Consider the following 21,980-nt stretch of genomic DNA (forward strand, 5'->3'; position numbering starts at 1 on the left):
GTCCCCTCTTCTTGTTCTTCTACTTATTCTGCCTTTCACTTCAATCTCGACTAGAATAGGAGTGAGTGGGTATACCAACATGACATCCCAACTCGAAATCTTCACAAAGGCCCTATCCCGGTACGTCCCGTTCCGTCCCATCCTTACCCTTGCGAATATAACTGATAAGCAAACAAAGCCTCCTAGGGTGGATATAGTACGCTCCCAGATCATCCGATCCAAAACCCCAAACTGCCCATACTCACAGTAAACTGATTATAGTATGCTCTGCTGGTCCGGATCCTTCTACCCCCAACCAATCGACAACTACCGCCGTCGCTCAACAGTCGGTCTAGCCATCGATTTCCCCACCGTTAATGTCCTGGGCTTCGTCTGCTACGCTATATACACAATAACCTTTCTGTACTCTCCTGTGATTCGGGGTCAATATGCAGCCCGGCATCCACAGTCCGAAGAGCCGACTGTGCGGGTTAATGACTTGGCTTTTGCGGTACATGCTGTTGTTCTGAGTTCGTTGATGTACTCGCAGTTCTTCCCGAAGATCTGGGGGTTTGAGGTTTCGAGGCATCAGAAGGCAAGTAAGCCGGTTAAGGGGATTTTCTGGGGGTGTTTGGCTGCTGTGAGTGTTGCTGTGGGTGTTGTTCTTGGTGTCAGTCCGGATGGGGGGTATGATCCCCGCTCTTGGGCTTGGATTGACGTGGTGAGTAATACATACCTTGTACACTCCTATCGGCAGAGAAAAACACATGAGTACTCGCGAGTACTCAAACTAAACCTAAACAGATGTACACCTTCTCCTACGTGAAACTACTCATCACAATCGTCAAATACGTGCCCCAAGCATGGCTCAACTACAAACGCAAGTCCACGGACGGCTGGCGGATCGAAATGATCCTATTGGATTTCACCGGTGGCGTGCTCTCTCTCATCCAGCTGTTGCTCGACTCGAGCTTCACGCAGGACTGGAGCGGCGTCACGGGTAACCCCGCCAAGCTTCTGCTGTCCAACGTGTCGATTGTTTTTGATTTGCTGTTCATGGTGCAACACTACGTTCTGTACAGGGACGTGGATGGGAAGGATCGGCGGAGGGATCCTGATCTGATTACTCCGCTTTTGTCGGAGCCGAATCATTTGTCGAGGAGTGCTCATATTTGATCGCTCTATGTGGTCACTACGCTGGCTTTAGATGGGATCTTTTGGATCTTGATAGACAAGTAGTGGGTCATTGGTTATTGGTTACTCATACTACTTATAGACAGAAACAAGTTTACGATTATCATTGAAGAAACATCACTTTCCAATCCGTATATGCAAGGAAAGAATATGAATGATAAAAATAAAGTGCATAAAACAGGCAAAGGTAAAGACAGAAAACATGACGCCCATAGGCCTCGAATCGACCAGACCTTTTAAATCCCACGCTCAATCCAGTATAGAAGCAGAAGCAGTAGCAGAAACAGTATATAACAAAAATCGGATGGCAATAAAACCGCATATCATAACTCTTGTGTCGTTGGTATCATTAAACGGGGGAACGAATCATGATGGTTCATAAATCCATATGCAAATATACATCGATACCCATCGAAGATAACCGCGTCATTCTCGGCCGTGCCGAGAAAGTTATCTTCATGGAAGTCGGCTATGATGCATCGCAATGCATGATTAATATAAGCAATTCATCTCATGGAGCTTAATTATTTGCCCGACGACGACGTCCTCGGCCGCTGCCTTCGGGTCGTTGCATTAAGACCCGTCTTAATTCGGAGTCATCTTTGTCCTTATCAACATGGTGAACTCGGACGTGTCTATTCTTCAGTTAGCTACGATCCAATCTCGTTGCGGCGGGAAAACTTACCTTTGGAGATTATCAGGTCGTGGATACTTGCGCTGCTGATCCGGACAGAATGGGCATATATACCCAGGGGAGTTATGCACTAGCCCGTGCCGAATCATTTCATTCTTGCGTTTGAACCCTTTACCACCAGGGCCCCTGACACATCCCTCAACTGGGCAATAGTGGGGACGGTCTTGCGAATGTACGTTCGCATGAGAACTGTTCGGACAAGAAATTGGTAAGCAAAAGTAGCCATATTCGTAGCAGTACCGATAACTTACTTCAGCAGATACTGAGTTTGAAAAGGAAGGGCGTTGCATCCAGGATGGTGACACTTAAAACTGCCAGTAGCGACCCCATTCAAAGGCGTATTCGCATCACTGTACGGCCTGTCATATGACCCAACAGTAGGTGGGTCTGTGGGCGTTGGGTAACATGTTACTGGGCTCTTCGCAGAGTGTGTTGGTACATCATAAGGTGAAGTCACATAATGTATGTTGGACTTGTGCGGAGGAGGCCTTGGGCAGGGTGGATGCGACACAGGCGAAGGTACTGTCGATATATCTTTGGAGCTTGCGGGCGACCAATGTGAATAAGGACTAAGAGGAACTTGAGGAGGCCCCGGAAGCTGATGTTCACGCGACACATCTACCCGTGGAGGCGGGCCATTTGTGACCGGATGAAGCGAGTAAGAAGGTGCACCACTGGCATTGACCCGAGGTTCCTTTGCTGGGACACTCGGGAGTTCACCCAAAGCGGATTGCAGAGGCGGTAGGCTTGGTTGATTCTCCGGTGACTTCGGAAGCGCTGAAGGTGGTTGATGAATAGCGGGAAGTAAATCGTGTCTCGGAGCCTCCGAAGGTTGTAACATGGAGTAGGCTTTCAGTTCGAGTGGTGTTCTTGTAGGGCCGACTATTGATGGTACTGGCGGCGGAAGTTGTGGAGGTATTCCTTGCTCACTTTTGATGTCTCGGATTTGATTGTCTTGCTGGTGGAAATCATACTTGGGTGCAATTTCCTTGGGCGCTGGCGGTTCATTTTGCAACAATTGCAATGCATTCTTAGCAATAATCTTCTGCGGATTGAACCCCTCCTCTGGCGTGATCTCCCGTTTGAATGGGTTATGGATCTCATAGTCTCTAATATCGGGTCGATTTCCGTCTAATTGACCTATCAGCACGGCACTGCCATGGCTAAAACCGGGTTCAAAGTGATTCGGCTGGTTCTTACGGGAACTGTCTGGCGACGTTCCCTTATCATTCCTGACGAACGGAGGCGGCTGCTCATCAACAAGTCCATAGTCGGGTTTTGAAGGCTCCAGACCAGGAGAGCGGCCGCCATCATCAGAATCATATGCGTGGGACATTAAGGCGGTGGTTTCACGCGCATTAGGTGCGCCACCCCTTGGAGTCTCTGCTTGCCTTCCTTCTCCTATCTCTTCCTTGGCTCTTATCAATCAGATAATGGTGAAATCCCACAGATCCGTAGCAGATTCTGTCGGAGACCGTGGCTCATCGAAGATTGAATGCCACGTCAACTGGGCTGTTCTTCCCAAGTGTCCTGTCTGCCCACGTTAGTTTTCGTTCTCGCGCAAGTGAATGATAGAAATGTAGAAAGCAAAATCCGCTTAAGGAATCGGAACAAGCTGTAAATTCGCTGGGCATTATAACATAAGGGTGGCATTTATATCACGGCAGATGCGAGCTTCGTGGTTTTAAAGCCCAAAAGGATTCTAGTGCAGCCCGGAATACGAGTTGAGTGTGGATCAAAGGGTTTTTGGGCAGCCTCAGACATGGCAAAGAACACAGCATTCCACATCATTCCATCCTAACAGCTCAGCTGCCGTTCAAGGGCAAAGGGGTCAAAAAAAAAAAAAAAAAAAAAAGTACTCAGCAGGAAGAGGGAAACAAATCACTACGCGAGATAGCGCTGACATCCAAAATCAGGTGATCTGATTGGCAAATTTCTTGGGACTGGCCCTTTTCCCTTGCCCACAGAACACAGAAAGAATCACGATCAAGAAAGGGGAGAAAAGAAGGTTAAGCACTCACCTAAAAGTAGAGAAAGTGGGAATCCGTGCGGCTCGAATGGAGCAGAACCGCTTCTCTGGGGAGAGTCTCGGGATGAGGCTCAACGGGCTATCCGCGTGGTCGCAGATGACGGGTGTTGTGGGAAAGAAAAGGATTAAAGTCCGGGACAACAACCACGGATAAGAATGAATACAAAAGGAGCCGGAAGAAATGTGGAGGGGTAATAATAAAGGGCAAAAGAACAGAGATGATGACGGATGGAGAAATAATAATAACAACCCATCTTTGAAGAATCGCCCGCGGAGAGGGAGAAAGCGATGAGGCTTAATCCCGGCAGGCGGTCAAGCCGTCTTCACAGGCAGTTTGTGGTACGGTACTCTCCATACTGAAATTACTTTTCGGCACTGCGTCAGCATTACGACCACGCACCATTGAAAGTACATATACAGCATTGAGGGACGGTATTTCGATTCATGTTCAGAAGCATAAGGATTGTGTCTCAATATTGCTCTAACGCGAGCCTATCAAACTCTTCAGAGACTTAGATCTGATCACCTTGGCGCTCTACTGGCCAGATTACACGCTGGAAATTATATCCTCTACTCCACCCCCAGAGACCATGCGATCAGACAGACTGCGATCCCAGGGTAGTACTCTGTACTCTGGGAGATAATTGAGAGATACGGTCTATAGAAACCGTTTAATCAACCATGTCTTCTGGGAGTCAGGGATATGATGCCCATAAGACCAGGTCATCGTCATCTGGTATACAGAGCACGGAGTAACTCAGCGCATATTCATCACAAACCTGGATTTGCTACGGAGTAGCTGCACTTGAGACAGTCCAATGCTGGCGACTCGCCAGCTCAGCCCCCATTCCAATGAAAGCGATAGGGATTGAATGCGCCAAGTATCAGGGCAAGCGTAGGGTTTATGGCAACATCCAAATGCCACACAAAAACGAAACTTTTCCACAGAGTTGGAACATGACCGGAAACTTACCGGGCCAAGGCACGTTGGGTGCGGCTCTGGCAGTCCCAACATTTGATTGGCTACTAGTGAAAAGGAGGCTGAAGTGTTCATCTGCACTGAACCGTCCTTCCTTTCTGAGAGGGCACGGAGTACAGAGAATGAGATACTGTCTCCCAAGTCCCAGGCAGATGCACATTTTTCGATTTAGCTTAAAGATTGATCGTTGTGTCGATTTTATTTCTTTATTCTCCGTCTCTTTGCGATCTGCTTGTGATCGAGCCAGTTCAGTTGTGGGATGCCCTTCGCTTAGTGCCTAAGGCGACAAGGATTCCTTTACGTCCGTGCTTCCATGATGCAAGCGCAGTCAGCGTCGATTAAAGAACAGACCTGTGGTCCTTTTTTACATCGTGGTGTCTCTTTGTCTTATTACTATCTATCCTTGTCAATACTTGCGAATTCGTCCGCTACAGCCATGCTCTGTACAGCCACACTCTACAAGTACTGCTACTACTCTGTACATGACTACGCACTCGCATTCAGCTGGATAATCGTCCAAAGAGAGCTACAAACACTTATTCACGGAATCATCTAGCTAGAGATACTGACTCTTTAACCCCCACTCCATGAGTCTGAAGAATGGCGGGGGTAATACTACCGCGCTCATTTTTTCTCGCGGACTCCGGAATTGTTACTCTGTCCGTACTCCGCGACCTTTATTATCGTCCGTACGATGATCTGCATCGCGACAAGGGTCAATCACTGGTGACCGTCTCAGCTGCTTATATCTTCAAGCCATTCTCAACGGTCCGTGCTACGGCTTCGCATTCTACGGACCATCACCCATCGCCTCCAGACTAACACATACGAATATCCCATCACATCATGGCTGCCACTTCTACTCCATCGAACAATGCTCTGCTGACATCATCTGAACCGTATCTTGGACACAATTAACTAAAAATCCTGCCGTTTGACGGCGGACAGAAACTTCCCCGCTCCAGTCGCTCGTAATATCCGTCCGGAATGTCAATCTATCCCAAACAGGTAGGCCGATATTTCATACGTCGAAACCGCATGATCTGGTCCATAGTATTATGAGGACTTGTTGTCACACTGCATAAAGTAGACAGGGTTCTCATTCAATCTACCCACCTTAGCGCCGCGTCTTTCCGCTTCCCCGACTAAGAAGGAATGTGGTCCAATCGCATTATTGCATTCCTTCTTTTCCCGATGGCCAGCCAGCCTTCTCTTGAGAGAAAAAAAGAAGAGGCAAACGAAAAGAAGAAGAAATGCGGCCCGTTCCAGATAGGCAAATCTCACGGGTTTTGCGGACAATGATCCTCCGTTGTACAACCTTGTGTGTGCAGTGATATATATATTATCAGCTGGCTGACGTTGCAGAAGTTTTTACCTGTACGAACACTCTGGTACTTCGTACTCCGTGGTCTTGTATGGAAGTACGGAGTACAAGTACATCTACGGAAGCATTCTTGGCAGGACATCTCCGATAAAAGAGCGACTATGTGTGGATCAGAGCAATATGATTGTGTGAAGAATGCCCACTTGCTACATTCTCATCCAGTGAATTTCGCTGTCCGTTCATTATGCGCTGTGACAGATGTGCTGACAGTGGACCCAAAAGTGGGACGGATACAATTGCTCCGTACTCCGTATTCAAGTCTGCAGAATGCGCTCGGCATAGAGATGGGTTTTTGGTAGCCGCACTCAATCAGACAGTCCTGCAATGTTGGTTCGGAATTTCCGTACTCTGTGCACTGTCGCATACGATATCGTCATTAGAACTGGTGGTCATGGTGTACGGAGTACATGTCGGAGTGCATGGTACAAGTACGCCAAGATGATACATAAAGACGGATGATTGACACGGTAAGCAATATTGACTCGTATCCTTTCATTTTTGCACTTGCATCAATGAGGGATATACTTATGTAGTAGTCAGGTCAGATGGTTCTCCGCATGCCTACCTCGCGGAGAAAGAGTCCGAGATTATCATGGCGCTCACTTTGTGGGGGGGGGGGGGCTTGCAATATTGATTGAATAACTCATTATGTACAAAGCATTCGATTGGTTGCAGTCAACTACAGCTTCCCTTTTTGCCGCGACTGTTCTTGCGCCCGTTTCACTCGCTCCCATGCATCCAGGGCAAAAGGCTTGGTCTTTTTGGCATACTCTTGAGCTCGGGCGCTACTGGCCTGTCTCAAGGCATACCGCGCGGCGATCCCCTGCATGATCACGGAGCTTCTCCAGTTAAAGAAGGAGTCTCCCCAAAGAATGTCATGTGTCGGATCCCAGCCAGCCAATTCGCCATACCACCGCACACACTCTTCGCGGGCGGGCAGACCAGGGATTACCCCGGGCTTGAACGTCTCAGTCGTATGATCCGTGCCATCCATATAATAGGGGCTTGTCAGGTTGCAAAAGTCCGACAAGGGGTGTCCCACAGTCGCCATCTCCCAGTCTAGGATACCAATGACTCTCGGCTCAGTTTTGTGGAAAATCAAGTTATCGATTTTGTAGTCGCCGTGGACCAAGGTCCCTCGATCGCGCGGCTGGGTGGACTTGTTGGAGAAGAAGTCCACAATGTCTGCGAAGTGCGGTAGCTCTCCAACAGGCTCCTTGGTGTCCACATCTATTGCCTGAGATTGCGCGCGGGAAACGGCAGAGAAGGTAGCAATCTGACGGTCATAGAACCCAGATGGCTTTCCGAATCGTTCCAGCCCGACTGCTTTGGGGTCGACTCGGTGGAACTTGGCTAATGTCCGGACTGCATCTTGCCATCTGCAAAGTTTAGCAATCAGCTTCTCAAATGCAACAGGTACCCTAATATGTGATGACATACAGTGCAGTCCGCTCCTCTGCACCTACTTCCGGCATCGCAGGGTCGGTAAACATGCGCCCGTCCAGAAACTCCATGATATAGAACGGTGTCCCAATAACATCCGCATCCTCACATAGGCAGTACGCCTTTGGCACCGGCACATCCGTCTGCCCCAAAGCATGGATGACCTTGTATTCACGCTCGACCTTGTGCGCTGTCTTGGAGAGGAGCTTCCCCGGGGGCTTCTTCCGCAGGACGTATCGTTGCTTGTCGGCGCCGGTGATCTGGTACGTCGGGTTCGACTGGCCAAAGCTGAACTGTAGCACGGATTTTGTTAGTTCATTGTTTTATTTGGTGGTTGGCGCTAGACTTGCCTGCTTCAGATCTAATGGGGTCTTAATTTCGGGGACATTTTGGTTGAGATACCGCTCTAACGACGGGATATCGATTGGTTGGCGCACTTCTCCGGCCATTATGTACTCTGTAATAGCCTTGGTTATATATAGAGATATGTATTTCTCTTGATAAACGATAGAGAAAGCAACAATGAACACCCCTGGTATCGCAGCTAATAACTGGCAATGCAACAACCGAACCGAGGCTGAACAGCGGTGCGGAGACCTCGGAGACCGGCTGGGGTACGGCTGAGTCGGCGGTGGCAAATGGTACAAACACGCCAAGCCTATTAACGCGGTCACGCGTCTAACGCCCACGCGTTGCTTGGTTTCTACAGATCGAGTCTGCAGGTGAAATTGAACAACACACCGTAATTGCACTATAACCAGTCAGTTCTTCTATTTCTGTCTCTCAATTGAACCATATAATTGATAATGACCAAAGAGACCACTCCCCCTCCCACCACCACCACAACCACCACAACCACAACCGCACCAACCCACGAACCACCGTCACAACCCGCCTCTCCCCTCGCCAAACGAACAAAACCCAACACCGACGACAACGACAACATGTCTACTCCCGCCGTCACCTCCATCTCCACACCCCTCCCACCCCTCTTCGTCAAGAAACTCACCGAAACCGCCCTACCACCGACCCGCGGATCCGCGTTCGCAGCGGGATACGACCTCTACAGCGCGAAGGAGACTGTGATCCCCGCGAAGGGGAAGGCGCTGGTTGATACGGGGCTTGCAATTGCTGTACCGGAGGGATGCTGTATGTTCTGCCCCCACTTTCATCCGTTTATCTGAAAAAATGATGGTTAAGAGGGGCATGCTAATGTTTGTAGATGGCCGCGTGGCACCGCGGAGTGGACTTGCTTCGAAGCACTTTATTGATACCGGGGCTGGTGTTATTGATGCTGATTATCGGGGTGAGGTGAAGGTGTTGTTGTTTAACTTTTCTGAGGTGGATTTTGCGGTTAAGCAGGGGGAGAGGGTTGCGCAACTTGTTTTGGAGAGGGTGAGTCTTTTTCTATCACTTTGTTATGATCTATTGTTTGGTATGATTGGTGCTAACGAAGGCAGATTTACACCCCTGAGGTTACGGTCGTTGAGGAATTGGAAGAGAGTGTTCGTGGTGCAGGTGGTTTCGGAAGCACTGGTGCTTAATTTGTTTGATTCTGTTTATAAAATGGGTCGGGTATAGAAATGCCAATGATTTACGACTTTGTGAATGATAATAATGGGTATCAATGCTTCCTCCCAAATGTATCATGCTCTATCTATACATATGAATATCTATTGAAGTGTCTCCGGCAAATCCTCTTTCCTCCACTCCTGTGCTTGGAAACTAGCCGTTGGTTCACGGAGGAACCGTGCGTTTCTTACCAATCGCACCTCAGCTGCCTTGCTCTTTCGCAGATTCTCTTGTTTCCGTTGCTCCGCTTCACTAATACCCGCAGTCTCCGCAGTAGTAGTAGTAGTAGTAGTAGTAGTAGTAGCGCGCAACTCCGCATCTCTCGCTTCAAGCGTCTTCTCCAGCACACTGTGCATACTCTCTAATACCTTAACAGTAGACTTCGCCAGCGGGAGGTCCGTAGGAGCCACCTCATCTGGGGAAACCCAGGACTTGATATTCCGGAGATCAGGCCCAGTAGCGAAAACAGCTTCGCGTAGACGGGCAACTGTCAAAGCGGCGAACATATCGCCTGTGCCGCTGAAGTAGCAGTCGAGTGCGGGAACATCGATGCGGAAAAGTCGGGGCGAGCCATCCGAGCGGGTTGTGGAGCCGATGACGGTTAGGCTGTTTGGTGACGAGGCCGTTTCTGATGTAAATCTGGAGAGTTGGACGGAGGTGATGATGATGTGCGGGACGGAGTAGGTTTTGTGGATTGCGGTGATTGCTTCTGCGAGGGTCTTAAGGGAGGTGATTTTGATTCCGGAGAGGACTCTGTGCATCGTCAGAATTGAACATGGTATCCTTAAGAGTGGACGCACTCTGCTTCGAATTGATTCGGTAGAATCAAATCCGCATAATGAATAATGTTTTTATAAGCCGGCACTACATCATCATTGACATACAGCCGGCCCTGGTCACCCATGACAGGATCCAACACTGCCCCGTCAGCTCAGCCAGATATCACAAAAAAGGGAATGGTCAGACTCACCCCAAAAGAACGACCCCGGAGCCTTCTGAGCCTTCTGCTGTAGATCTAAGCCAATGGTACCCACGGCCTGGACGGCCGCAGCACTGGGCGCATACCCGGATAACATGACGTTAAAGTCGGTGAGATGGCTCTGGCACAGGCCTTGATAGAGATCGCTGATCTCCTGAGCTGTTGCCCTGGTGCCTTTGAATTGTCTATAGCCGGTGTGATTACCTGGTTCGTTAATTAGCCAGGTTATTCTGATATGAAGGAGATAAGACTCACTGAAGTGGACTGTGTTCAGAGCAGCGACATCGCAGCCCAGCGACTGCATGACTATTGTCGCGATTTTGTTCCCGACATACCTACAGCTCTTTTATCAGGGTCTGTCTCTCTCATTTGTCTCTCCTAATACATAGTATAGGAAGCTGAAAAAGAACATGCATGACATACCCGTACACGACCTATCGAGTGTCAGTATGCACGACCTTGCCAAGAAACGGGAATGGACCTACATGGCTCGCGACAGCAAGCACCGACGTCTCGGGGACCAGAGCATCTGCCGACATAATTAATTGCAATAATGATACTTGGGGAATTATGGAATCACAATCGGAGGAGGAATTGACGAACTTGCGGATGGAGGGGCATTACATAAGCTGATAGACAGGAAGGATTCCCCGCAAGATGATTGGCCGGGTCTAGACTGTATGCGACCTGTCAATGGAGTCGGCACATTTGCCGATTACTAGTAGTCTTACTACTAGTAGATGCCAGTATAGGCAATTATTGCATTTCGGAGATAACGGTGTTCATGGACATAGCACCTGCTCTAGAGCACATAGCTGCCCGTAGCACCAAATGAACAGACCCTGAGCGCACTGATTCCACGGATGATCAGAGTTTCTTTTGGCTCCGTTTGCTGTTTTGAGCTGTTGTTAATCTCCGGCCGGATATTAATAGAAATAGTCGCTTTTGGTTTGTGTCTTTTTTGTCTTTTTGTCTTTTGGTTTGTGTCTCCTGAATCCTGTTTCTTTCTTTCATCAAAAAAGGAATAATAATACTAATAACTGGGAAGGGTGCTCTTCTGTCCTCTCCCCATCCACTCATTGATTGCCATGTCTGCAGTCGTTCGCTCGCTTTGAAATACCACCAGCCTTTGGGCAGTCACTCGTTTATTTGTCGCTCGTTTATCTTTGTCACTCGTTTATTCTCTCATTATTTTCTGTACATCCTGGTGTCGATTCGTTGACGCAGGTACTCCGCAATGTCTCAGCCCTACTTCTACTTCTACTTCTTCCTCATTATTCTCGTCGCGGCCTCTACATCAGCCATCCCGGTCCAACATGGCAGCGACCTCAGTGGAGAGCAGCAGATCACCGATCGTCCGGAGATCACACCATCACTGGAACGTGCTCCCCTCGAACATCACGGGATCATCACAGCCGACGACAACAACAACGACAGCACCAAGAACACAATAATCCCCCGAGGAACAACAGAAGACTTCCCAACCCCCTTCGACACAAGCCTAGGAACAAACTACACCAAGAAATCCTGCCCCAAGTTCTTCACCAAGTTCCTCTCCGACTCGTCCTTACAATCCTGCCACGCCCTCTCGCTTCTCCTCCGCAATTCGAATTCTTTCTTCTACACCCTGCACTCTGCAACTGCAACCTCGCACCTTCTCGACATCGCTTGTTCGGCTTCCGTCTTGCAATGCACCAGCACTCTTTCCTCCTTGGCAAAGGAGTTGATTAAAGACGACAACTGCGGCGAGGAATACAAACTCGGAAACCCCAACGTCGTAGACGCTTACATCGACCTAATCTCCTACGAACCGCTTTACCACGCCTCGTGCCTCAAGGACCCATCTACAGATAACTACTGCTTCGTCGACGCAGCGACAAACTCCACGAACCCCGCTGACTACGACATATATTTCATTCCCTTCGGAAATGCCCTTGAGGACCATGACGAGGTGAGTTGGGATAATAACACGCCCACGTGTAATAAGTGTCTGCGGGAGACTATGGGTGTGTACAAGGGGTTTGCGAGGGTTGATGGGCAGCCGCTTGTGCAGTCGTATTTGCCTTCAGCGAGGGTCGTGGATAGGCATTGTGGGGGTGGGTTTGCGGATTTGAATGTTACGGTTGGGGCTGTGAAGAAGGTTGAGACGTCGGGTGGGTTGACGTTGGGGGTTGGTACAGGGTTGGGATGGGTGGTTGGTGCTGTGCTTGCTTTAGCATTTTGAGGCTAGGGTTCTATGTTGGAAGAGTGATGGATATGGTTATGGGTTATGAAAGCGATCTTCTTGTCAATTATACTAATTGTAATGTTTGCGCATCTTTGAAATATGCCAATCTTCCAATAAATCATCCATTATTCGTACCACATTAAAATCAAAGGTATCTATATCCAAGTACGTAACAAGAAGCAATGCAGATGCCAATGTAAAATGGCTCGAGTTCACGATATCGTTAAAGGGGTATGAAAAAGACGCTCAAAAAAGACAAAAGGCAACGCAACTAGCTGCGTCTAAGCCCATCTCCCATGGCCACCCCCATCAAACTCTGGGGCTCTTTAGAGAAACCAGGCCCAGCTGACACAGGACTCGATGCATCCCGTTCCCGCTTGACGCGGAAAAACGCCAACTTGGCAAACCGCCCAAGCTGATTCCAGAAATGCCGTCCGGCCATGTGAACTGAGATTCTTTCCAACAGGTCCACCGTGGCTTCGCGCACGTCCTGGTCCGGATGGAACAATCCCATGCTGAGATAGAACAAGCCTGCTCGGCTTTCCGGTGTCACTGTGAGGAGCTGGCAGATCCCTGCATAATCCCTGACGGCGTGAGAAAAGGCGACGTAGATGGCCCCTGCGTCTGTGTGAGACAGTTTCAATGACCGTAGCCGGTCGTGATGGTGGTGTAGATCTGGCTTTTGGATGGGTCGCGCCGGATAGTACAAGGTTGCAATGTCCTGAATGAACGAGTAATAGGACCGTGTGGTCCGCCAGCCTTCAATTCTCGACACAGATGCTGTCAGTTCTCGTTGCTTCGCTGCTTCGTTCGGCCAAACATAGCCATGACCCCTCAGCGTCGTCGGATCCAATGGATCCGCCTGTTGACTACTTGGACTATCCGGCGACAATTCTTCGTTCGGGCCGATGATGAAAAGATTCGACGCTCCATAAACCATTTCCTCGAAAGCTGCAGCCATGCGTGTGAACTTGATGATATAGGCACGCCACTTGGCTCGGATGGAGTTTTCTCCATAGCGGTTAGTGATGCTGCGATGGATGTCCTCCATGAACAAGTTATCACCACTGTCTGAGTGTGAACTTGAATTGGGGTTAACAAAATGGCTCTGCTGCTGGAAGAACAAAAGCCCTTCTGTAACCGGCGCCGGCTCGATGTGGCTACTGATCTTCATTCGACCCGTGGGCAGGTCACAGAGAAGATCCCACCATTCGGGATGGTTGGCAAAAGTAGGATTAGTTACGCCTGCAATAAAACCAGGCACCTTGAGAAGGTCATCGATCTTTGTCAGATCAGTGTACGGGAACGCATGACGCGTAAACCCGCGCAGAATTCCACCTGATGCCAGAGCACAAGCAGCAAGAACAGCCTCAGCTACCTCTCCTGAAGGTCGATTGTGGCCCAGGAAAACGACCCGTTTCTGGGTCAGCATTGCATTGATCAGAATAATAATCGGATGGGTAAATGGACCGCTCGTCGTCAAGTGGGAATGAAGAGGAAACGGTTGCGGCGAGGTAGCATGAGGGGCGGCGAAAGTCTGGATAAGCTTGATGAAAGAGAAATCGCCCACCGTCTCCGGCCAGATGACCGTAGGCACTTTGACGGGAATGGGGATGTCATTGTAGACCACCTTGGACTCGAATTCGTGGGTATCACGAGGAAGCGCGAACCGAGGTGCAAGTTTCTTGGGCGACGGCGGAGAGGCATCATCTGGAACTGATTCGCCCTCCTCTTCCAGACGTTGGTGTGCCATTTGTTCAAACTTTTCGATAAACATATCCTTCGTGTTCGTGGCTTGTAATATTTGCCGTTCGAGGAGAGAGAGTTTCGGGAGCAATGAAAGGTCCATGGAGTTGACGGCATCGTAGAGTCGTGCCAGTGTTTCCGGATATGGGTTCTTGAAATAATCATCCAACGCCAAAAGGAGCAGGGGCTAACTCGTTAGCTGGAACCGTTTCCCGTGCTTCTTGACAGGCTTACCTTATAGATATGAAGGAAAGAATGTCGCGTACAGATCGCCATTGCTTTGACAACGGCACCTCTGCAACACATTAGCTCCATCACTAAAAACAGTAACCGAGGGCATACCGCTTGACTGTGTTGTCCTGTTTTGTATTTACAAGATTCAGGACATACATCAGCGGTGGCCCTTCACCACCGTCATCTTCATCATCACTGCTAACGTCGTCCGAGCCATCGTCCGAACCGTCATCCTCTCCATTGTCCGACTTGTTTCCTTTATTTTTTCTCTTCTTTTTCTCGTGCAGAGATTCATCGTCGTCGTCTGCACTTGTATCCTTGTGCAAGAAGAATATCGTCCAATCCTGACTTCTGACGTGGGTCTGATCCGGTAACATCAGTTCCGCCAACATACTCTCATCACCACTGATTGCAGCCGGATACTGATGCTCCATGATCGGACCGCGGTCAATGTGGAAGGAAGCCACGAGAATGAACTCTACATGGCGTTCGGAAGAGTCCAACGGATACTGTGATTTGCATCGTCGGGGTCTCGAGCTCTGTGGGATTGCGACGGTATTCGCATAGGTATTCTCGGACGGACGACGCAGCAACGTTTGGGAGCTCGGGGAACGTTTGAGCACGGACGGGGACGGAGTCAGCCGAGGCAACGCGCTGGGTTTGGCCCGGTTGGACGTCGCACCGGATCCGGAGAGTGTATCATCGGACGGTCGATACGGCAGCGTGCTCGTCATATTTAAGGGTGTTCAAAAGGCAAAATGAGGGGGTAGTAAGGAATGCTGGTATCGGACTCCGTCGTGGCAGTAGTAGATCTAGCACAGGAACAACCGCATAGTCAGGTCAATGGATTCGGAGACCCTGAATCAGAGCTGGCGACAGTAGAGGAAGACAGTTTGGTCAGTTTGATGCATTCCCAGCCCAGGATATGAATCAGAAATTATATGTCGACTGGCCCAAGGTCACAAAGTTTCGGTGGTGGTGATCGACGGGGAAATTCAGGGGGTTTCCAGAAAAGCCACAACCAACCATCAAATCTCCACAGCGGGGAGACTCAGACTCAAACAGTGCAGCCAGAGACTGTCTGCTTCAGGAAGCGCCGTCTGCAGGCTTCCGAGACGAGTATCCCCGGATAATAAACATCATGCCGGTCTTTTCATGATAGGAATGTCCCGTTCCTCGTTTGCGCAGTTCCTCGTGGAGAAGTCGGATCCATGAAAGCAGCTCGAGGAGAATCGCAGAGCCGCTCCCCGCACGTGCCTCCGGTGCCGGGCCGACTGGATCCCGAGTTTGTTTACTTGGATACTTGCCTTTATGAGCGAACTTGACTATCACACTGCTGCATGCGCTTTATGCCAGGAGAAAAGAACAGTCGAGACAAATCCTGCGCCAATTGAATATCCCTGCATATGATCTGTTTTCAATTCGTTTGAACCTGAACGGCCCGATCTAATGTCATGGTACGTTGTCCCGACTCTCAATACTAGGATCGGTTGGCTAAAGAGAACTTCACAAGATGCCCACGAATACCCCATTCAAGTCCTCTCCTCTGTCGTTTGGCTCCCCACGAGCTTCACCGTTTCGTCGACCTTCAACACCAAATTCCCCGCCGCAGGGTCGTTCGAGCACACCCGGGAGTTCCCCCGGTCGAACACTCCCGCCAGTTCCCTCGCCCAGCAAACTGAATCAGTCATACACGGTCGAAGATGACCCTGAAGAGTCCCCGGGGTATCACATTAGCGATGCGCCAATTCCTCCACCCAAGTTCAGCAGAGAGCTGCCCCCATCGCCAACCAAGGGAGCTAATTTGGGCAGTTCGTCTCCGATCTTGAGTACCAGACAGTCCAACAGCATGATAAACGCAGCTAGTGATGCAGCAGCCAACCTGTCGCCGGCACAATTAAGGGAGATACGGGAGGCGTTCCAGGTGCTGGATCGGGATAATGATGGGTCTGTGAATCGGGAAGATGTGGCCGATGTGCTGGTCAATGTTGGTATGTCTACTGGGAGTGAAATCTTGGTCCGTAAACTGTGTGGCTGACTTTAAATCTAGGGTTGAATGCATCTGCAATCTCGCAATTCTTCCCACCCGGGGCGCCTCAAACGATCCACTTTCCCACCTTCTTGAACAACCTATCCGACTTAGTCAGCCCCCTGTCATCACGCCAGGAGCTTGTTAACGCGCTGGCCGCCTTTGACGACGACGACAGCGGTCAAGTTGACGTGAACGAACTACGGGATGCGCTGTTACACACTTCGCCGGAAGATGGGGAGCATCCACTTACGGAACGGGAAATAGACGAGGTGCTGAGTGGATACACTGGACGCAGAGTCTTTGGAGGGAAAAGCTCCAAGGCTGCAGGGGGTGGGAAGCGAGGAGAAGTGTTTCGATACCAGGAGTTTGTCGATTCGATCATGGGAGGGACGGAGAATGGGCGGCAAGCTGAAACTGCGCGGATTGCATAGAACGGATGTTCTATTATTGTTTCTTGGGATAATGGCGTTGGGCGGCATTGAGATTACTGGCGGTTAACTTATTTGATGTTGCAACACAATACTTGGGGCGCCTATTGTAGGGAATATATAGATGCACGAGTCAATGATGGAGGCTGGTGAATAGCCTCAGACTGCGACAGACACTGTCTCGGGATCGACTCTATACATTGATTTAACTGAATACCGTGAATTACTAGTACAACCAGCAAAATGAAATGTCTATGCCCAAACCATTCTGTTATCGATAGTCCGTCGCGTGTCCCGCATACCCGCCATCCCATAATTCTCCATTCCTTCTGCACCACCCAACCAGCCTTATGAATTTAACCAGCAGCACTTTTTGACCTCGACTCGCTGCAAGAAAAAATGTTTTACATCTGGTGCTGCATCAGAAGATTATATATGCGCTAAACAACGACACACCTGAACATAACCGGAGGTAAACAAACACTAAACGAAAACGACCGAAATGACCTCCCGCCCAACACAAGCGCAGCTCAACCTCGCTGCCCTCGCATCCCCCTCGCCCTCCCCGCGAACGATGCGATCTCTGCGCAAAATACAATCACATCACACTCTTTCATCGAATACGTCCTCCGATCTTCAATCCATCACTTCCGCCGCCAATACCGACGAGTCCTCCCTAGCAACGCAACAACACCACCACCAGCAACAACAACACCAACGACAATTAGCATCCCCCGCCCGAATCCGGACGCATGGTCGTGGGCGGTCGAATAGTGACACGGGCTCTCGGGAGGCGACACTTACTGTCCCGAGAAAGAGGCGACCGGCTAGGAAGACGGGGTCGGGGATTGGGGTGAAGAGGTCGCTCTTGGAGAGCTATCTTAGAGATGGGCCGCTGGATGGGAATCTTGCAGAGGGGATGCAGGAGTTGAGATACTTGGTTCTGTCTACGAGGGTGGAAGCCGATGTTGATGGCATGGTATGTTCTCTACATGGGGAGGAAATGAAATGCGGGCTAAGACTGACTGACGGATAGTCAACGTACCGGGTATACCTGTGGCTCGTCCTTCTCGATATCCCTCCCGTTTCAACGGATGAATACCTTTCTCTGATCCATCGTGGCCGCTCACCGGCATACACCAAGATCCGCAACGATACTTTCCGCACCCTGGCGACGGATCCCCTGTTCAAGCGGCGCGTGACAGAAGCAAGTCTGATCCGGTTGTTGAACGCGGTAGCATGGAAACTCGAAGATGCGAAGGGCAACCGCCGCCGCAAGTCACGGCCTTCCTCCTCTCGCAGACGGGAAATGGAATCACTGATCAAAACCCCGCCGCGTATCGCCGAAGAAGACGAAGACGAATTTGTCGTCGTTGATAATAATACCACCTTCACTACTCCTTTCACTTCTACTACTACTACACCTAATGATAATAACGATAATGCCAACGCCCGCGGAAACGAAAGCGAATCCGCCATCTACGTCCAGGGCATGAACGTCCTGTGCGCCCCGTTCCTCTACGCCGCCCGCAGTGAAGTCGAGGCCTTTGCGCTTTTCCACCATTTCGTTACCCGCGAATGCCCCGGGTACATTCGCAGCGCCATGGACGGCGTCCACAGAGGATTACGTCTCGTCGACCGGTGTCTGGAAGTCGTTGAGCCAAAACTGGCCGCCTATCTCTTCTCCAAGGGGATGCAAGCAGAGCTGTATGCGTTTCCGTCTGTTTTGACGCTCTGCGCATGTACGCCTCCGTTACCTGAGGTGCTTCATCTATGGGACTTTCTGTTTGCGTATGGACCGCATTTGAATATTCTGTGTATTGTCGCGCAATTGATTAGGATGAGGGATACAATTCTTGAAAGCCCGAGGTATATCCCCTTTACCCCTGATCAAAATAAATCAACTGACAAAGTGAACAGTCCAAATAAAATCCTACGCTCATTCCCACCTCTAGACGCCAAGGAAATCATCGCCTTGACCGTCCTGGTTGTCCGCAAGATACCCAGTCCTCTTTATGCGGAGTTGGTAAACCATGCCAAGTAGCTGCTTTGCAGAGTTATGATTATGATTTATGTTTTCTTTTCTTCACATTGCATTTATCCTGACATATTTACATTTACATTGGAGGCGTTATATTTGTTTTAGTATTATACATGGCATGTGCGAGGCGACGCTGTATACTGATTTGATTTGATTGACTGATTGATGAGGAATGATTAATTAACACCGACTGACTGATTTGGGATTAGATGACATGATGAGTTTTATGTATTTAGACAATTGCATGGCTACTGAGTTTTAGCCAGGGGACAAATAGCAACGCATTCTATTAACCTATAACCAACCCATACCAAACCAGTCCATCCAAAGACGCTCTAACAAATGCAGAATAGCAAACATTTCTTTTCGAATGATTTTTCGGCAACTTCATGAAAAAGAAAACAATCAACCAACAACACCAACCGCATTCCTCCCAACCCCAGACCCATTCACCACCAACGGCTGACACTTATCCACCGACTGTCTCGGGACAGGGCCATCCTTCGACGCAGGTCTAGATCCGCCCGCAACACTATGCGCAGGACTAGTCCCGACGCTACTATGACCACGATAAGAGTAAGGACCGGGACTAGGACTAGGGCTTGAAGCGGGTGTTGTCGAGTTTGTGCTTGCTGCGCTGGTTGCTTTTGTATCCACAGTTGTGGTATGGTTGTGGTTTGGGATCGGGACTGGGCTGGGGTTGGGATTGGGATTGGGACTGGGATTGGGATTGGGATTGGGATTGGGGTTTCGATCGATTCGTACGCGGATGCGCTTCGAGCCCATGAACGCGGTGTTGTTGAATAGTGTGGCGGCGCGTTTGGCAGAGTCTGGTGTTGTGAATGTGATTCTGGCTGATTGTTTGTGGTGTGTGTATGCGGGGGTGGTTGCGGTGGTGTCGAACTGGCATCGCTCGATAGGGCCGGCCTCTTGGAAGAGAGTGACTAGGTTTGCTTGTGTGGTGTTTGCGCTGAGGTTCTGGATGAGGATTGTGCGGCGGGTGGATTTTGTGTAGAAGGTATTGGTGGTGTGGCTTGGGATGTTGAATAGAGGCTTCGCTGGGAGGTGAACGACTGGTTCAGGGATGTGTTGGAATTGGTATGTCGGTGGAGGGATGGTGAAGGTGTATAGTGATGGATCGCAGGTGACAGCTGGCCCTGGACCTGGACCTGGGGCTGTCGGTGGAGATAGAGGATCTTGGAGCATAGGAACGAACGGCGGCGGTGGCTGAGGGAGGCCTATTATCGGCGCGTATTCTGGGCTCTGGTATAGAGATCTATCTAATTAGCATTGGTTTGGGTATGAAGGAGATTGTCGTCTTACTCTGGAGAACCAGGAGCAGCCAGATTATGGGTCACACGTGGCGGCGTCGAGTAGCCAGACATGTAACCAGAAGGAAACACACAAGCTGGACCTCTGGTAGGACCCGCGATAGGACGAGTCGGGGCACAGGTTCTCGAGAGCGTGATGACTATACTCTGTCCTTCCCAGCCGTTGGCGGATAGTCGATCTATGGAGTATATCACCGTCAGCGTCTTCCATCCAGATATCAACACGAAGACAAAGGTAACACACGATAAGTTCTCCACGCCTCCTCTTCATTCTTGATGATTATCTGTCCCAGCCCAGTAGGAAAGCCATGACTGTCGTCGTACACTACAGCCTGGCGGATATGAACAGCTGTTTGGCGGATCAGGTCTTTGAGTTCTTGCCAGCGGCAGTGAGCTGGGATCTTCTTTCATCAGCAAGGCTTCCAGAGAAGCAGAATACAAGGCTAGCTCACCCCTTGAAGAAAGACGACGAATTCCTCGTCGGATCCTCGAGGTCTCGGGCGTGATTTCTCGCGGGTAGGCATAGTGCTGTAGCGTAGGGTATGCAGAAGGATAATGAAGAACAAGAACAGATTATGAGTTGAAGGGTAGTTATATGACCCAGTAATCCAAGAATACACCGTAGACTTATAACAGCAAATGTCAGCAATTAACTCAGTTGCAACCGCTGACAGCGGTTAAAAAGGAACGCAGCAGAGTGAAAGAAAAAGAAATAACCCAGTTGCAAAACCCGGCACAACAACAGCTGACGAATAAAGAGGCAGTGTCAGGTGCAATTGCATTGCGAATTTGATATCAGTCTGCACTGTGGCTGGAAAAATGGGCTTGCTGAGCTGAATATATTTATTATTGTGTCCTGTAGCATTATGGAAAGTAGGTGACACTCCCAAAATATATCATACAGCGATCCTGCGGGAGATAACAAATCATACAAAAGCAACGAATGGTTCCTGACTAGGGATAGATCGGATCTGTCCCAATCTTGAATTTATGTGGTTCAATTCCAGTGTTCCGTGCCATTGCTGCTTGCTGTGTTACTACAAGAAGGAATGACTGGGATGTTGAGATGCATGGTGGCCGTGATCTCTCACACCGCCAGATTTCCTCGTACAGAGTAGAAATACATGGTAATCGAAGGACAAGGCAGGTGAACCCCGTCGTGCAGGCATGGATAATAATATTATTTGATTATCGGGTATGAATCATATTGTTCTGAACAATGTGAATTGGATCTGTACCAACACGATCAGTCAGATACACACCCCTGTCCAAGCACAGTAGTGAACTAGTACTAGTATGCCTCTGCATTTATGCTTGTGTACAAGTATTGAGTACTCTGTACTGTGTACTGCACTGACATACTCAGCTGAAGTCGGTTGATACTAGTCCATACTCCGAAGTTCACGACTCCATTATGTCAGTGATGCGAAGGAACAATAGCTCCACTGATCTCCAAGAGGCCAGTGATCTCTCTTAATCAAATACCGGGGATAGTCTGTACCACAAGCACCACTAATAAAAAGGGGGAGGGGCATAGAGGGGTATTTGTATACAAGCCTTTGCTTGTAGCGAACTCCTTTCGACTACTCCGTACAAGAACCACTAGTGGACTTAAACTAGTGTTTCATCTTGACCCATCTGTCAGTCAGAAACCACACGGTTCACCTTCGACTCCTATTCAATGGCTC

The 21,980-nt window shown here is 49.6% G+C and overlaps 11 protein-coding genes across 11 annotated transcripts; 6 read left to right on the forward strand and 5 right to left on the reverse strand.

Annotated features, from left to right (window-relative positions):
• The first annotated feature begins 12 nt into the window (after nucleotides 1–12).
• ASPGLDRAFT_44522 (putative L-cystine transporter) lies at nucleotides 13–1,308 on the forward strand. The gene is made up of 4 exons (XM_022546041.1): nucleotides 13–120; nucleotides 179–196; nucleotides 262–700; nucleotides 784–1,308. Exons 1-4 carry the CDS (start codon nucleotides 80–82, stop codon nucleotides 1,153–1,155), a joined length of 870 nt encoding a protein of 289 aa, XP_022403369.1. The 5' UTR covers nucleotides 13–79; the 3' UTR covers nucleotides 1,156–1,308.
• A 385-nt stretch (nucleotides 1,309–1,693) lies between these two features.
• On the reverse strand, nucleotides 1,694–3,203 carry ASPGLDRAFT_23844 (uncharacterized protein; the record flags this gene model as incomplete). Its single annotated transcript, XM_022543336.1, has 3 exons — nucleotides 1,694–1,808; nucleotides 1,859–2,056; nucleotides 2,119–3,203. 3 exons carry the CDS (start codon nucleotides 3,201–3,203, stop codon nucleotides 1,694–1,696), a joined length of 1,398 nt encoding a protein of 465 aa, XP_022403370.1.
• Nucleotides 3,204–5,086: 1,883 nt separating this feature from the next.
• On the forward strand, nucleotides 5,087–5,510 carry ASPGLDRAFT_44525 (uncharacterized protein). The gene has a single exon (XM_022546042.1). It carries the CDS (start codon nucleotides 5,192–5,194, stop codon nucleotides 5,429–5,431), a length of 240 nt encoding a protein of 79 aa, XP_022403371.1. The 5' UTR covers nucleotides 5,087–5,191; the 3' UTR covers nucleotides 5,432–5,510.
• A 1,399-nt stretch (nucleotides 5,511–6,909) lies between these two features.
• ASPGLDRAFT_44528 (phosphotransferase family protein) lies at nucleotides 6,910–7,807 on the reverse strand. Its single transcript, XM_022546043.1, has 2 exons — nucleotides 7,700–7,807; nucleotides 6,910–7,638 (listed from the first exon to the last, which is right to left on the reverse strand). Exons 1-2 carry the CDS (start codon nucleotides 7,771–7,773, stop codon nucleotides 6,939–6,941), a joined length of 774 nt encoding a protein of 257 aa, XP_022403372.1. The 5' UTR covers nucleotides 7,774–7,807; the 3' UTR covers nucleotides 6,910–6,938.
• A 701-nt stretch (nucleotides 7,808–8,508) lies between these two features.
• Nucleotides 8,509–9,255, forward strand: ASPGLDRAFT_56258 (uncharacterized protein; the record flags this gene model as incomplete). The annotated part of the gene is made up of 3 exons (XM_022548184.1): nucleotides 8,509–8,851; nucleotides 8,925–9,097; nucleotides 9,163–9,255. The coding sequence occupies 3 exons, from the start codon at nucleotides 8,509–8,511 to the stop codon at nucleotides 9,244–9,246; spliced, it is 600 nt and encodes a 199-aa protein (XP_022403373.1). The 3' UTR covers nucleotides 9,247–9,255.
• Nucleotides 9,256–9,375: 120 nt separating this feature from the next.
• ASPGLDRAFT_33579 (pyridoxal kinase) lies at nucleotides 9,376–10,792 on the reverse strand (the record flags this gene model as incomplete). Its single annotated transcript, XM_022544329.1, has 6 exons — nucleotides 9,376–10,027; nucleotides 10,075–10,192; nucleotides 10,245–10,457; nucleotides 10,509–10,588; nucleotides 10,677–10,687; nucleotides 10,739–10,792. 6 exons carry the CDS (start codon nucleotides 10,790–10,792, stop codon nucleotides 9,376–9,378), a joined length of 1,128 nt encoding a protein of 375 aa, XP_022403374.1.
• A 938-nt stretch (nucleotides 10,793–11,730) lies between these two features.
• On the forward strand, nucleotides 11,731–12,381 carry ASPGLDRAFT_88875 (uncharacterized protein; the record flags this gene model as incomplete). Its single annotated transcript, XM_022550453.1, has 1 exon — nucleotides 11,731–12,381. A coding segment is annotated over one exon (651 nt), but the record flags the coding sequence as incomplete, so codon positions are not given.
• A 370-nt stretch (nucleotides 12,382–12,751) lies between these two features.
• Nucleotides 12,752–15,194, reverse strand: ASPGLDRAFT_120899 (AFI1/MesA family protein; the record flags this gene model as incomplete). The annotated part of the gene is made up of 3 exons (XM_022540186.1): nucleotides 12,752–14,413; nucleotides 14,461–14,521; nucleotides 14,569–15,194. 3 exons carry the CDS (start codon nucleotides 15,192–15,194, stop codon nucleotides 12,752–12,754), a joined length of 2,349 nt encoding a protein of 782 aa, XP_022403376.1.
• A 560-nt stretch (nucleotides 15,195–15,754) lies between these two features.
• Nucleotides 15,755–17,193, forward strand: ASPGLDRAFT_1256659 (putative calmodulin). The gene is made up of 3 exons (XM_022540580.1): nucleotides 15,755–15,917; nucleotides 15,974–16,451; nucleotides 16,511–17,193. The coding sequence occupies exons 1-3, from the start codon at nucleotides 15,915–15,917 to the stop codon at nucleotides 16,921–16,923; spliced, it is 894 nt and encodes a 297-aa protein (XP_022403377.1). The 5' UTR covers nucleotides 15,755–15,914; the 3' UTR covers nucleotides 16,924–17,193.
• Nucleotides 17,194–17,422: 229 nt separating this feature from the next.
• Nucleotides 17,423–18,964, forward strand: ASPGLDRAFT_121256 (uncharacterized protein; the record flags this gene model as incomplete). The annotated part of the gene is made up of 3 exons (XM_022540219.1): nucleotides 17,423–17,899; nucleotides 17,957–18,789; nucleotides 18,841–18,964. The coding sequence occupies 3 exons, from the start codon at nucleotides 17,423–17,425 to the stop codon at nucleotides 18,962–18,964; spliced, it is 1,434 nt and encodes a 477-aa protein (XP_022403378.1).
• A 402-nt stretch (nucleotides 18,965–19,366) lies between these two features.
• ASPGLDRAFT_33584 (RNA-binding protein) lies at nucleotides 19,367–20,816 on the reverse strand (the record flags this gene model as incomplete). Its single annotated transcript, XM_022544330.1, has 4 exons — nucleotides 19,367–20,237; nucleotides 20,285–20,471; nucleotides 20,537–20,693; nucleotides 20,745–20,816. 4 exons carry the CDS (start codon nucleotides 20,814–20,816, stop codon nucleotides 19,367–19,369), a joined length of 1,287 nt encoding a protein of 428 aa, XP_022403379.1.
• Nucleotides 20,817–21,980: the final 1,164 nt, after the last annotated feature.

The sequence above is a fragment of the Aspergillus glaucus genome (assembly GCF_001890805.1).
Source record: "Aspergillus glaucus CBS 516.65 unplaced genomic scaffold ASPGLscaffold_5, whole genome shotgun sequence".
Classification (NCBI taxonomy): Eukaryota; Fungi; Ascomycota; class Eurotiomycetes; order Eurotiales; family Aspergillaceae; genus Aspergillus; species Aspergillus glaucus.